The sequence below is a fragment of the Oculina patagonica genome, chromosome 8 (genome assembly GCF_052425735.1).
Source record: "Oculina patagonica isolate OP01 chromosome 8, crgOcupat, whole genome shotgun sequence".
NCBI lineage: Eukaryota > Metazoa > Cnidaria > Anthozoa > Scleractinia > Oculinidae > Oculina > Oculina patagonica.
The window spans coordinates 4,351,911-4,365,411 of NC_135765.1; the positions used below are offsets into that span (position 1 = coordinate 4,351,911).

Below are 13,501 nucleotides of genomic sequence, written 5' to 3' on the forward strand. Positions count from 1 at the left end.
ATTTCTGGCGCACCAAGTAATATAGCGATGTGTGTGTGTGTGTGTGCACAAGCGATTTTTGCGTGCCGCAAGAAATTTTTGCACAAAAAATGATGAGTGAGAAAGTCACACACATATAAGGGGTGAGGGTACACACATATACGGGGATGGTTTTGGTCGCAAATAGCGAAAAAGGAGCGAGGCGAGCCGGTGAGCCGAGCGAGTTTTTCGCTATTTCCGCCAAAACCATCCCCGTATATGTGTGTATAAGCGCCACCCTCAAATAAGCGCCGCCCTCGAATAAGCGCCGCACTTGAGCGCGCACTTTTAAAAGTGCGCGAAGCGCACTTAAGGGCCGCGGCGCTTATTTGAGTAAATACGGTAGTCTTTTACTTTCGTGATGAATGACCTAGGGTGCAATTTGCTAAATTTCCACGTCAAAGAACTTTAAATCGTTGAATACATTTTTTACCGTGACAGTTTGCCTTTTTCCTTTTCTGGCAAGAAACGGCCTGTTTGCGTAACACCTCCTAACTCACTCCAGCCTGTTGATGGCAAAAAAAACAAAAACAACAACAACAACAACAACAAAAAAACAAACAAATGAAATGCTTGACCTATGCAAGACTCAATTTTATTGTTTACAATCATGTTACTCTTTTCTTATCGTTCATATACATGCACCTGTAGACCCCGAACCCAGCTCCAAGTAACCAGCAGCGATCGAGAGGCGGTTTAATTCAAAGGTCAATGCACCTGGTGGTTTTAACGTTAGGTATAAGAAGGTTTCAATAAAGACTAATCAAAATACGTAACATTTACCGATATGCACTTTTATATACAGTACCACTAACGACGTAACGAACCATACCGTTTTCATTCCCAGTGTCCCATCCTCGATGAATAATGGATTTAAATACTTTGGCCGTGTTCACTGTGACGCCGTTAGCCTCTCTCCAAATTTCACTTATTTTTCTTCGTTTTTAGCATATGATTTCAAGGAACCAGCTAGTAGAATCAAGTCACCAATGGTTTTATCACATACATGAAGTGGCAGCAAGTATCCCTAAAGAGACCCTCATTAATATACCAAAGACTTTAAAACCATACCCTGAGTAGACCATATATGAAGGCAAGGCAATGAGTCATAAAGTCCTTTACATTGAGTAAATACAAGTTGGGCGTTTAAGACTGAATCTGGCAAAGCAAAGTGGGCCCCGGACGTGCGAAAGCCGATTAACTGAACTCTTATCTAGGATTTAAAGTCAATCATTGCTTAATTGTTTTTGACTAACTGGCCAAATCACCTCGAGCGAGGAAAAGGGTAGCCGAACGGGAGAGGAACATTCGCCTTTTCCCTTAGGAAGGTAGCCTTAATCAAACTATCGCTAGGGATAGTAAGTAGACACTTTTGTTTATTTAACTCTATGATGATAAATGAGGGTTACTTGTTTCTTAGCGTCCTAAGGATCACCCATTGTAACTAAAGTTAAAATGTTAAGTGTAACTTAAGTTATCTCCTGAGACAGTTTTGTAATTTTTTCGTAACAACTCTTGGCAGAAGGGCGTTCCTCGGGGTTTCCACTCCAGCATTTTTCCATCAGTTCTTTCCAGAGGGGCGGAGGCGCCATGCTACCTTTCACATCTTTCGGTCGATGGCCGTTATCCACCAAAGCAAAGAAGGCTGTTATCGGCACGTTATCGTCAGCGAAGGCCTGCTGCCCAAACCACATCTCCCACAATATTAGGCCAAAGCTGTATATGTCTGCTTTGCTGTCATACACCCTGGAATGAAACACTTCTGGTGCGATGTAAACAGGCGTTCCTGCCAAAGTGCCAGTGATGTCTGTTGCTTTTGTAGAAACTCCAACATCAGTAATCTTTACTGAATTGTCATCTGATAGCTTTAATAAAAAATTAGACAAAGAATTTCAAATTGATGTCACTAAAAGACATTTTTTATTGGCCCGATTTATACTAGAGACGGATGATCCGTCCGGACGAACTTGCATTTTAATTAGGCGCGCATTTTTTAGTTCGTGCGATAATTTGTCTGTGTATAAATACGGGCAAACAGACGGATCATCCGTCCAGACCAACTATCTTCATAATTCGTTTGCCAAGACGAATTAATTATGAAGATAGTTGGTCTGGACCGATAATCCGTCTGTTTGCCCGTATTTATTCACAGACGAATTATCGCTCGAACTAAAAAATGCTCGCCTAATTAAAATGCGAGTTCGTCCGGACGGATCATCCCGTCTCTAGTATAAATCGGGCCAATTCCTTTAAGAAACTGGGTATCATTTTGAACAAAATTTAAATATGGGTGGCAACAAGATTTGAATAAAAAATTGGAGTTATGTTACAAAATCATGGTTATAATTACCAAATCAAAGGCTATTATTGTTAACGTCTGGGCCTTTTATTTCGGAATCTAAGTTCCTTGAATGTGTTTGTACTCCTTTGCAGTGGCAGATCTAGGAGAGGGGCCAGGGAGGGTGCCCACCCTATTTTGTAGACCAAACTGAGGCCTGAAGGGCCGAGAAAAAATATTTTCGAGAGCGGGCCCACCTATATAGCTAGGCCTCTTATTCCAAGGTCTGTATGATCGGGCCCTCCCCTTAACTGAAGGTCTGGATCCGCCACTGCTTTGTACCGAAGTTTGACATTTAATAGATTTTCTTATTTTTCTTTGAATTTAACACATTATTTCAGAAACTGGCATCAGGTTTCCTTTTTTTTCCTAAATGGCCATTTATAAAATGGTTAGGCAGATTTTTAGCTTTTCTTGATAAGAAACAAAGATTAGTTTCATACCAAGATGTTTTCTAACTTTAGGTCTCTGTGAATAAATCCCTGTTTGTGCATAAATGCAAGAGCAGTAGTGATCTGTTTCGCCCATTGACATGCTTGTCTAACATCTTCAGGATTTGCGGATTTTCCAGGAACTGATTCTGGTTGAGTGAAGAAGTGACTCTTCAAGCTTCCTTTGCACTTCTCCATTACCAGGATTGCCTTTGTGGTGCCCTCTTTCGTAAGCAGGGATGTGCCATAAAACGTTACAATATGAGGATGTTCTAATTTCCTGACGAACAGAATAAACAAGGAAATGAAAAAATATTGCTAAATTGTGCGCCCGTGGACCGAGACCGGCTTAAGTAATGACAGCAAGATCGAAGCAATGACAACAAGATTGAACTGGATTCACAGTGAACCAATTTGGTGGATCAATTGCGTAATGCAGTGTCCTTTGAAATTTACAAATGTCGTGTTTTTTCCATTAAGCTAAATAAACTCTTCTGGATCCTGTGTCACTAGCCCCGAGAATTTTGTATTCCAAAGACGGCAACGGGCCTACCACTCTTGCGAAAGGGACAACAATCTAAATCACGTTGTTATTTGTTAAAAAAAGAACTTTTTATGTACTAAATCGCCGTCGTCTGTAGCGATAACAGACACCATGCAATAACACTGAAATCGTGTGGTATCCAGAACAGTTTGATTGGCAAAATTTCTAGCATGGGCATCCGTTATCCTTAAAATAATTGTTACTTCTCTTTAATTAGCTCTTTACTGTAAGGCGCCGAAGGTTGGGAAAATCGGGACCTTTAACTTACAGAAATTCAATTAAAATTGCTTACCTCAAAAGTTCCACTTCCGCCATGATAACGCTTGCATTTTTAGCATTAAGCACGTCGTTGCAAACCTTTAAAGCCACAGTTTGCTCCACTCCATGCCTTTTCATCTTCCCTTGATACACAGTGGCAAACGCGCCACAGCCAAGACAGCTTGACATGTCTTCTTTCCAGTCTAACGCCTCATTGCTGATATCAGCGGCACGGATTTCTTTTAAACCAAATACTGCCAAATGTCCCCTGATATCAGAAGCTTCATTCATTATTGGTTGGTATAGCTTTTGTATTTCTTCCTGTGAGCGGGTTTCATCGCGGAGTTGTTTACACAACATCTTGTCAGCCTGGATCAGTTCTGGAATTCGGGCTTCAATTTGCTTCAGACACAGCTCCGCCTCTGTCAGTTGGTTCTTCACGAACAACTTGAGCACACGTTCATTCGTAGCGAAATAATCGAGATAGTCTTCGGCCATTTCAGCCATAAAAGCACATTTGTCTTTTTCGTATTTCTTGGTTTTGCTTTTGTCTTCCAGCTTGTTTTTAATCGCAATTATTCCGACCACAGGGGCACCGATGACCAACGCAACTAGGGTAAGTGGAACCCAGATTGGACTAGTGACGCCAATGACAACCTTTTTTGCTACACTAAAGCCTTCATCAGGTGGATTACCTTCTGGAACATTGAGGTCGTCATTTGTGACAGCAGCTTGGAGATTCCGCAGCTGTCCCTCAACGAAATTGAACCGCTGCTGAAAGTGTTGTACAAGTGACTGACGAGCACCTGCAAACACTTGCTTGTCTTCTTCCCATTGCTCTATGATTTCTCGCAGCCGGCTTACTAACACTCTCGTGATATTGCTTTTTGTCACTTCCCAGGAACTGTCTGCCTTTGGAACGTCGTCAAGGGTCCATGATGTGAAGCGAGCTCTTACGCCATCCGACGCTAGGTACTCGGAGAGCTTCTTTACGGCACGATAGACACGAGTCTTCAGATGGTCGTGAAGATCTTCTATGACTTGGTTTTGTTGCTCTTCAATCATAAACAAACGATCTGTAATGGAGGCCATTTTCTTGACGACCTCATCGTGGTCTCTGGAAGCATTCATCACAAAAGCCTTTGCTTGATAAATTATCCTTGAAAGAAAGTAATCTAGCCACCTATAAATAATAAAACGTATATTTAGATGATCATCCTTTAGTCATTGTCATTAGAGAGATTATAGCTGAGCTGGTATCTTTCACATCGAAAACGCCATACTCTATCAGAATAAAATACCGTATTTGTTCGATTAAGCGCCCTGGGCGCTTATTAAATTTTTGGACCTTGAAAGTGGGCACTTATTCGAGGCTGGGCGCTTAGAAATTTTTCACGATTTTTAGCAAAAAGTAAGTTTATTTTTGTCACAAAACAATAAATAATAACAAAACGTTAAGGCGTACCAAAGCAGAATTAAAACTGTTCATTGAAAGTTCCTGTAAAATACTAAGAAAACTCGGTCAGGGGGAAGTCTTCTTAAAAGTATATAGTCAATTTCAATAATCAATACTCCTCTTGTACACTTTATTTTTTTGTGGGGTGGGGGTGGGCGCTTATTACCCTTTCCTACCTTTAGGGTGGGCGCTTATTCGAGGTGGGCTCTTATTCGAGGTTGGGCGCTTAATCGAATAAATACGGTATATGTGACGATGTATCAGTTAGCAATACGAGTCAAGTTTTTCTAACGCTTAAATTAAACTATATATATTTCTAATATCGTAATCTCGCTCTATAAATTTTTATCACGAAAGAAATAGCGTCTCCGTTTTAATGTCTTTTTAATCTGATAAAGATCACAGCACGTCATTTTACTCTCTCCGAAGGACACTCTATAGCGTATCTCGCGAACGAACTGACGTGGCTTTTTTTTTATCAGAGTTTAGAAATGACCACTGTATACGCGCGAAATAAGCTAACCAATTTATACCTGAATGCGAATCCATGACTGCCAGTCTTTTCTTAAGACTTGTGCTCTTGGATGAACATTTTTTTAATTTTATATTCTAAACCAAATATAATATGATTTCCTGTGTCTTATAAGAAATTAAAATAATGCACTTTTGAGCTTCAGGAAAGAAGCTGAATGCCACTAGTGGCTTTACTAGACCCTGTAATATTTTATTTTAGAACACGAAAAGCCATCTTCTATGGGATAAATGAAGGCATAGAAAAATGAGCTTTTTTCCATTCGACCATGCATATCCAAGTTGGGTTTTCAGCATGGTATTCGTGCTGAAATTGTATCTCAATTTTGCTTTTACGAAAACAGTACAATGGCAGAAAAATTAAAATCCCAAAAATACTATACAATTGTTGGACGAGGTTGAGCAAGTGGGATGATTTTTCAGTAGCAAGCCGAACCCGAAGGCTCAGGCAAACAATTGATAAATTATTTAATCAATTATTTGAGGCTAATAATTGCCCTGCGAGACAATTACAAATCAAGATATTTTCCGAAAACTGCGTTCAGTAATTACTACCCATGAGCATTTGCAGCAAAGTCAGTGTCGGGCGGTAATTAATGCGTATGACCAGAAAATTATTTTTTAAACAGTTATTTTCCAGTCACGTGGTAGGCTCTCGACCAATGAAAATGAAGGAAATGCAACGAATGAGATGAGGGTCATTTTGAAATTTTACGGTGTATTCATGGAAAACTGTTCCTCGATAAAAAATCTGATTGAACTAGAAAATATTTTCAAGCACTAACTCTTCTAGACTTAAATTCTGGCAAAGTGTGAGGATTTTTTTTTTCTTATTTTGCACATTTATTTTACTGATGGCCGCTCAGTAAACGCCTACCTCCAGTGCATTTCCAGTTTGGCTTCGATGCTCTTTAAAACCATAAACCTCATTCCACTCATTAGGGAGAAAAATTCTTCGGTGATAATTCCGTGGTTCTGAGCAGTACTTGCGTTCTTTGTTGACATATTGATGATCTGTGACTCTGGGACAAGACCAGGCCAGCACTTTTTCAGCTTCTTGATCACGTGATTCTGGACATCTTTAACTTCATTTTCCGGAACTTGGTCCCACTTGTTGCACACGAACAACGCGCACTTAGATGAGACTGATTCTTCTTGTCCCTCAAGTGTCACTTTCCTTACATCTTCTAGCAACTTTTCAAGCTGTAAATCAAAGGTTGCATGATAGGTTTTGCAACTTTGTTTAACGATGACTGGATAGGGGGTAGGAGTAGGCCGGCATATTTCTTTGTCATCATAGCGGTGTCTGAATACAGTGACGAACTGCCACTTTTTCAAAGGGTGGATAACGCTTCCCACCAGATAAATCACTATTCAGTGAATACTGTAGTATGTTTTGTTAACACTTATCCACTGGTTAGTGATGTTTCCAATGGATAGCATTATCTGGCCTTTGAAGGATGGTCCCTGTTATTAAAAATAACAATACATGTAGCTATATTATTTTCGCGCAAAAGTTAAATACTGGAAACGCCGAGGACAATGGTTTTCCGACAGTTCTTAATACCTGTATTTTGAAAGGCAGTATTTAAGGCAGCATTAAATTCTTCAAAGAAGCATGGAAAATGGTATGTTCTCCATATAACTTAACCTTTTTGCTGTCTCGAGTTCTTGTTTTGTGTTTTGCATGGACGAGAAGATCTCGCATAAACATTGTGACGGAATCTATTCTGATTGTTCCTCAAACAATGAATTTTACACATTGTTTTTGTAAACTAAGTCTAGTATGTGACAATATTGCAGATTACAGAATCTTTATCCAAAAATCCGGAGAGTCCTGAGAGTTAAGGCGAATTTTTTAAACTTTTTTTCGGAAATAATAGTTGTAAATGAAACAATGCGTGTTATTCCCCAATGGTACCCTTTTGTTTGGGTTATTATTTTACTGTCTTGCGCATTAAACGACGAAGTTGAGCTCTAGAATGCCACCGACCCAAGAAATGTTTACCCTGAGACCATGTTATGAAGCTCTGCAGCCCTATGTATTTTAACTATTTTTAGGCCATGGAACCAGTGAGAGAGAGAGAACCCTTAACTCTTTCTGAACCCTAAAATACTCGTTGTCCTTAGCACGAGCATCCGGAAGTACGGTTTTGCCATTCCCTCTGGATGGGATGCTTGTAATTTATGTCATAGTGCCCATTTATACACCTGCATGACGGTAGAAAGGAACTGTGAATTTGTAGCGCGTTTTCGAGTAGGCAATACGAGGATAACGGCAAGAATTAACTTCTATTAATATACAATACAATATTTTAACGATGAAACAAATCTAAATAGTCATAAACATAATATCTGTACCTATTCCTGCAGTTTTGCTGCTAATAACAATTGTCACTGCCGCTATTAAAGTCAATACTCACTCTGTCTTTCTGAACTCCTCCAGCGTTTGCACAGTTGATGACATAAATGAATGCAAAGGCTTGAGGCAGATACTGTGTGACTATCTCGTCCATGATTTCGGACTCGCCAATTCCAGGACTGTCAATGATTACCACGCCTTTCTGAAAGACAGTACGTTGTTCGTTGGTATAAAAGATCATACTGCGTCGTGATTACCTCATAGCAAGAAGAATAGTAAAACCTCATAACCTTACTTCTTCTATGTTTATCGACCAGTTTTGCGATATTCAACTGTATGCTATTATAGCTAGACCGATGGTGCGGCATAAAACGTTAACCTTAAACCAGTAATCGCTTATCAATAAACAGAGTCGAATCCAAAGATTCCTTACCATGGCAAAGTAAAAAGGGGGGGGGGGAGAGGGGGTTCAAAATGACCCTATAACTTAATAAATAACTTAAAAGCTGCTCGATGAAAGTATGTGTTTTTAAATTAACTTTGTCATATCAGCAAAATAAACATTCAAAAACAAATTTTTTACAGAAGTCTGTCGGTAAGTTTCAGAGCCACCTTAAATTTTTGTGAAAACAACAAAGCTCCTCGCCCTGCCGACAGTATGTTTTTAAAGTTTGCTTGCAGGGTTAAAACAGTGCTAATAGTTAGAGCAAACGGGATCCAGGTTTTTTTTACTTTGTGTCTTACTTGTCGTCTATTTGGTCACTGGACGTTTTTTCACAAATGTAAACTCAGAATAAAGCTATTACATCGATAATAACTACCTCCAAAAGTTGGTGAGGCCAAAATATTTCAATCTTCTTGTAAATCGAACCTTTCTCTCGATCACTCTTTACGTGAACATAGGGAGAAATCTGCTGCAGGTAACTTTGCTCTGAGGACCCTGCTGGATGCTCCACTAAAGAGAACGTCTTGGTTGGACATTCTGTTTCAGGATCCTTGTCTTTAAAGTGGGCTACAACTCTACGATGCTCTCCATACCTTAATTCACATATGGTGGACGTTGTGCTGAGTACAGAATATGGAAGAAGTTCCTCTCCTAGAATGAGATTCACCAAGCTGCTTTTCCCAGAGCCGGTCTCACCTAAAATTTTCACCATTTTTAGCAAGTAGTACGTTTATTTTGCAAGAAAACAATATATAATAACTAAACGTGAAGTTGTACCAAAACTGAATTTTAACTGTTCATTGGAAAGTTTTCGTAAAATACTAAGAAAGAGAAGTCTCTTGGTAGTACTAAGCCAATTTCAGTCTCAATTTCAAATATAACCGATACTCCTGTTGTGCGCTTCAGTTTTTTTAGAGGGGTGGGGAGTGGGCGCTTATTCGAGGTTGGGGGCTTATTAACTTTTCCTACCAACAGGGTGGACGCTTATTCGAGGTTGGGGGCTTAATCGAATAAATACGGTATTTGTATCATGAAACGTACCCTTGATAGGGTGCAAAATAGTCACTTAGTGTCAGACATATTTCTTAGGCAGTACAAACCTCAAATCAATTAAAGGCAATAATCTACAGTCACCATGCAATCACCCTTAACAACCCTTACAGTCTTATAGTTTTGCTAACGTGGAAATGAGCTTCTTAGGATTCGATGTGTTTTTTAAAATCAAGACACTGCTTTCTGTATTTACCTGCAACTAGAAGGAAGTATTCATTCCGTTTCAGTTGTTCTTGATGACGTTTTATCTTCTCTCTAACGTTGCCCACGTTCTTTTCCAGCAAAGCCAGAATTTTGACATCCATTTTATTCAGACAATTCTCTCCATCAGTGTAAAGCTTCAGTAAAGCTTGTTTTTTCCAGGCATCTTCATCTTTTGCTTCTGATAAAATGGAAAAGGCCTAGAACATGAAAGCAAACTTAACTTAATTTGCTTATATTTCATCGCTTTTAGCTCGGATTTTTTTATTTTATTTTGGGGGATTTTAAATTAGCTTGATTTTTTAAGCCATTTTAAATTAGCTTGATGTAAATACTTTTTTTTTGAATACACTTTGATTTGATGTAAATACTTTTACATCAAAATGTTGTACGTTACTTAATTTAAATCGTAAAGCATCTGGAAACTAGCAAACAGCTAAGCGTGCACTTGTCCACGTTAAATAAATGATGCCTATGTCTAACGTAAGTTTTGCCTCCATTCGATCATCCCCTTTATTTACAAGCCGGAGTACCTCCCCCGGGATCAAATCTCCTCAGATCATCAGCCAGTACAAACTGGAGGCCTAACAAGCCTCATGTAAAACCGAGGGTAAATAAAGTGTATCTGTCTAAATTAAACATGCTCTTGAATTGTTTTGTAGTATGATCTATAGGCTACTTTTCGGTTTCTCGATAGAGTGTATTTTTAAGCCTTAATGAATTCAAGCTTGTTGACGCCACTGTTTTTGATAACCAATACTGCATCGTCAAACACCCAAAGTGCAGTGCTCTTTAATTAGTCGTGTGAGTGGGTTTAATAGCTTTAATGGGAATTGGATACTTTGTGCATTTTCCTGTTCACAAATAGCCCGCAGCGTGTGGGTTAATTTGGGCGAGCGAGCGTTAAATGTTCCATGGTGTGTACAAGTGGTGAAAAAATGACCAAGGGAGTGGAATTTAGGCCGTCGCAATTGCCCTCCGTGACGTTTTGAGAATCCAAGATGGCGGTAAACACACGAATGAACTATTCCAAGACACATCTTTAACAAAAAAACACAAGCACTGCAAGCTACAATTCGTGTCACAACGGCTGGCCCCAGACACCACGAAGTGTTTTACTTAATATTGAGGAGGAAGGCAGAGTTAAAAACATTGATGCATGCATCGTGACTTGGAGTGGTGTCCCAGCTAACTTAGCTGTGACGCAGACTGTGCCTTACCTATATATTTAAATGCTTGTGCTTTTGATCAATCTGCACAACTTCTGTTTCAAAATACCCTTGCCAATTTGATAGTGGTGTTACTTAAAAATAATCCACTGGGTAACGTCGTTTTCCGAAAGCTGGTACATTCGACTTTAAATAACGCGTTCCAACTACTCCATACAGATTCATGAATTCGTGGAAATCCACTGATCTGTTTCCGGGAAACATGCACCGCTTAGTTAAATCTTCCAGTGTAGTTGTATGTTCAATTCAGGTGTTATAAGCACAAAACAATATTCCGTTTCAGTACTAGAAATCAACATATTTGGTGCAAAGGTATAGTATAGAAACAAATGGCATGTTTTTTCCCATTTTAATGAGGCCTGGTTATTATATCGGTAACAAATGATTTGTATGCCCCTGCCAACTTTAAAAGCCTCATCGTGAAATTCGAAATAATTAACCCGAAGTAAATAGTAAAAGGCGCATTAAAAGTTGTGTAAGAACGCAAATAATTCTTAATACATCATGTACTTTCGGTGTTGTTGTGTCCGTTGCTAAACGATTTTGCTGCGCTCCGGTATTTATTTAGGCATGTATTTAGGATATTGCGAGACACGGTTCCAAGGAGACACTTCCTGTTTAGCAGTTCAAAACTGTCTTACCTGACCTGCCGTCCAGTTGGGCTTACTTTGGGACTGGTTTAATTCAGTTCTTACTCGATCTTTCATCTGATCCAATGATTGTAATCCTTTACACGAAATACCAAGCGCCGCCATTGCTTGAAACATTTCCGATAGATCGTCGATTTCGTCGATGGTTTTCGTTTTACCGGAAGCCATTTTACTGGTTTAAATTAAATCGAACTGAGATCATAGCATAAGTAGCGGAAACAAAAGTGAATAGCTACATTGCAACTCAGAGAGAAGTTCTTTCAACGAACGTAAATCATCGTCTCTTGCAGCTACAGATCTTGAATTTCAGCGTGTGTGCAAAGGGCATGACATTAGCTGCATCAGTGATTCTGAGAAAACGATACGGGGGTTCGTTATTTGTTTTTTTTTTACTCAAGAGTATTGGGGTAATTAATGCATCGTCACTTCAAGATGTCGACGGGCAGAAATAACAGGACAATTGTATGTTTTCAATAGATACTTCAAAGTGCCCTATGTTCTCCACTCATGAATTAGAGTTATTAAGATCGTCTTTGAGAAACTGGTTAGTATTTCAAGCATAAACCAAATGAACGTTCAGTAACGTTCAGACAGACCTTGCATATATACATCAGTAATTCCGAGAAAAAGATATAGAGGGAGAGGGGAGAGTAAGCTACGTATTTTCAGTGTATTTTCTTCTTTTATCGGTGACACCGTAAATTAAACACATGATCAATTTGAGTGTAAAACAATAGCTACAATGTATCGACTACCAACTTGATCCACGGCTAATATTTAAGTGGCGTTTCAACAAAGATAATAAACATTAAGGCCTACCGAGTGATGCAATGCAAGTTCTTTTGTGTTGTAAACAAGGCCCCAAAATAAACTAACCCCTCTCCCCTGTGTTTCTTTAAAACGTAAGGAAGCCCCTCCGTTCCCTGTAACGCCCTGATAATAATAATAATCAGTACACAGACTGAAGTACTCGCCACTGTTGGTTGTAGCAGTTTCTTTCTGCCTGTTACAAGGAGAGGAAATATGCCGACTACGATAGAAGAAATCGAGGAGATGGAAGATCTCTTGGAAATAATGAAATCATTTGGTCTTAAAACAAGAGGTTCATCTCACCTATCACGTATTCGTTCATTTGTTTTCCAAAAAATCTTAGCATAGCAAAAATGATCATCTAAGAAAACCCCTTACCAGTTTTCGTCACAGTAGGTTCCCATTCTGAGGAGAAATAAAGCCTTCCAAGTTCAGTACTTCTAACTATCCGCTTTTCGACTGCCTATCGAGAACCTTTGTGCTCAATAATATATTCATGATAGGGCCAGTGTCAACTTATTAATTCGAATTTTTATAGCTGACTTTGTTTCAATTCCTCACGGGCAGTTTGCCACTTGGGCATAGCGAGTGTTCAAATATGAATATGGTTTTCTTATTAAAATGATGTTTTAATGTTTCCCGAGACTTGTTATCCCCAAGTGGCAAACTGGCCTTAAGGAATGCGAAAACAAAGTCAGCTATCTTGAATATATTATCAGGCTCAGGGTTTTCGTTGCAGTCGAAAAGAGGATGGTGGGAAGTATTCAACTTGGCGGTTTTATTTCTCCTCATGATCAGAATGGGAACCTACTGTGACGAAAACTGGTAAGGGGTTTTCTTAGATGTTCACGCTTGGTTGGTTGCTTGCTTGCTTGATCAAATTTGAATTTTTAAAAGTTTGCAAGTTCCAGGAGAAAACTGACAATCAATATAAGAACATTGCGGCAAAACATTACAGAGTTGTACAAAAAACAACATCTGGTTTGACTGTAACTATTTATTAGTCAAAACCAGAAGTCAATATCTGCAGTCTTAACGTTTGCATGTTCTGTTTTCTTCAGTTCTCTTACAGGTTCGTTGTTTCGACTTAGTAATCGTTGTTAAAATTACCATCGCGTTTTCTTGTTTACTCAGAGCTTCGTCCCACCCTATTTCTTTCAAAAATAGTTTCAATA

General features: G+C 39.2%; 2 protein-coding genes across 2 annotated transcripts in view; both read right to left on the reverse strand.

Annotated features, from left to right (window-relative positions):
* Nucleotides 1–13,501, reverse strand: part of LOC144663380 (uncharacterized) — a 78,265-nt gene that overhangs the window by 49,418 nt on the left and 15,346 nt on the right. The window lies entirely within an intron of this gene.
* Nucleotides 902–12,139, reverse strand: LOC144663388 (uncharacterized). Its single transcript, XM_078524311.1, has 8 exons — nt 11,508–12,139; nt 9,630–9,837; nt 8,760–9,079; nt 8,000–8,140; nt 6,454–6,779; nt 3,624–4,772; nt 2,800–3,067; nt 902–1,883 (listed from the first exon to the last, which is right to left on the reverse strand). The coding sequence occupies exons 1-8, from the start codon at nt 11,682–11,684 to the stop codon at nt 1,488–1,490; spliced, it is 2,985 nt and encodes a 994-aa protein (XP_078380437.1). The 5' UTR covers nt 11,685–12,139; the 3' UTR covers nt 902–1,487.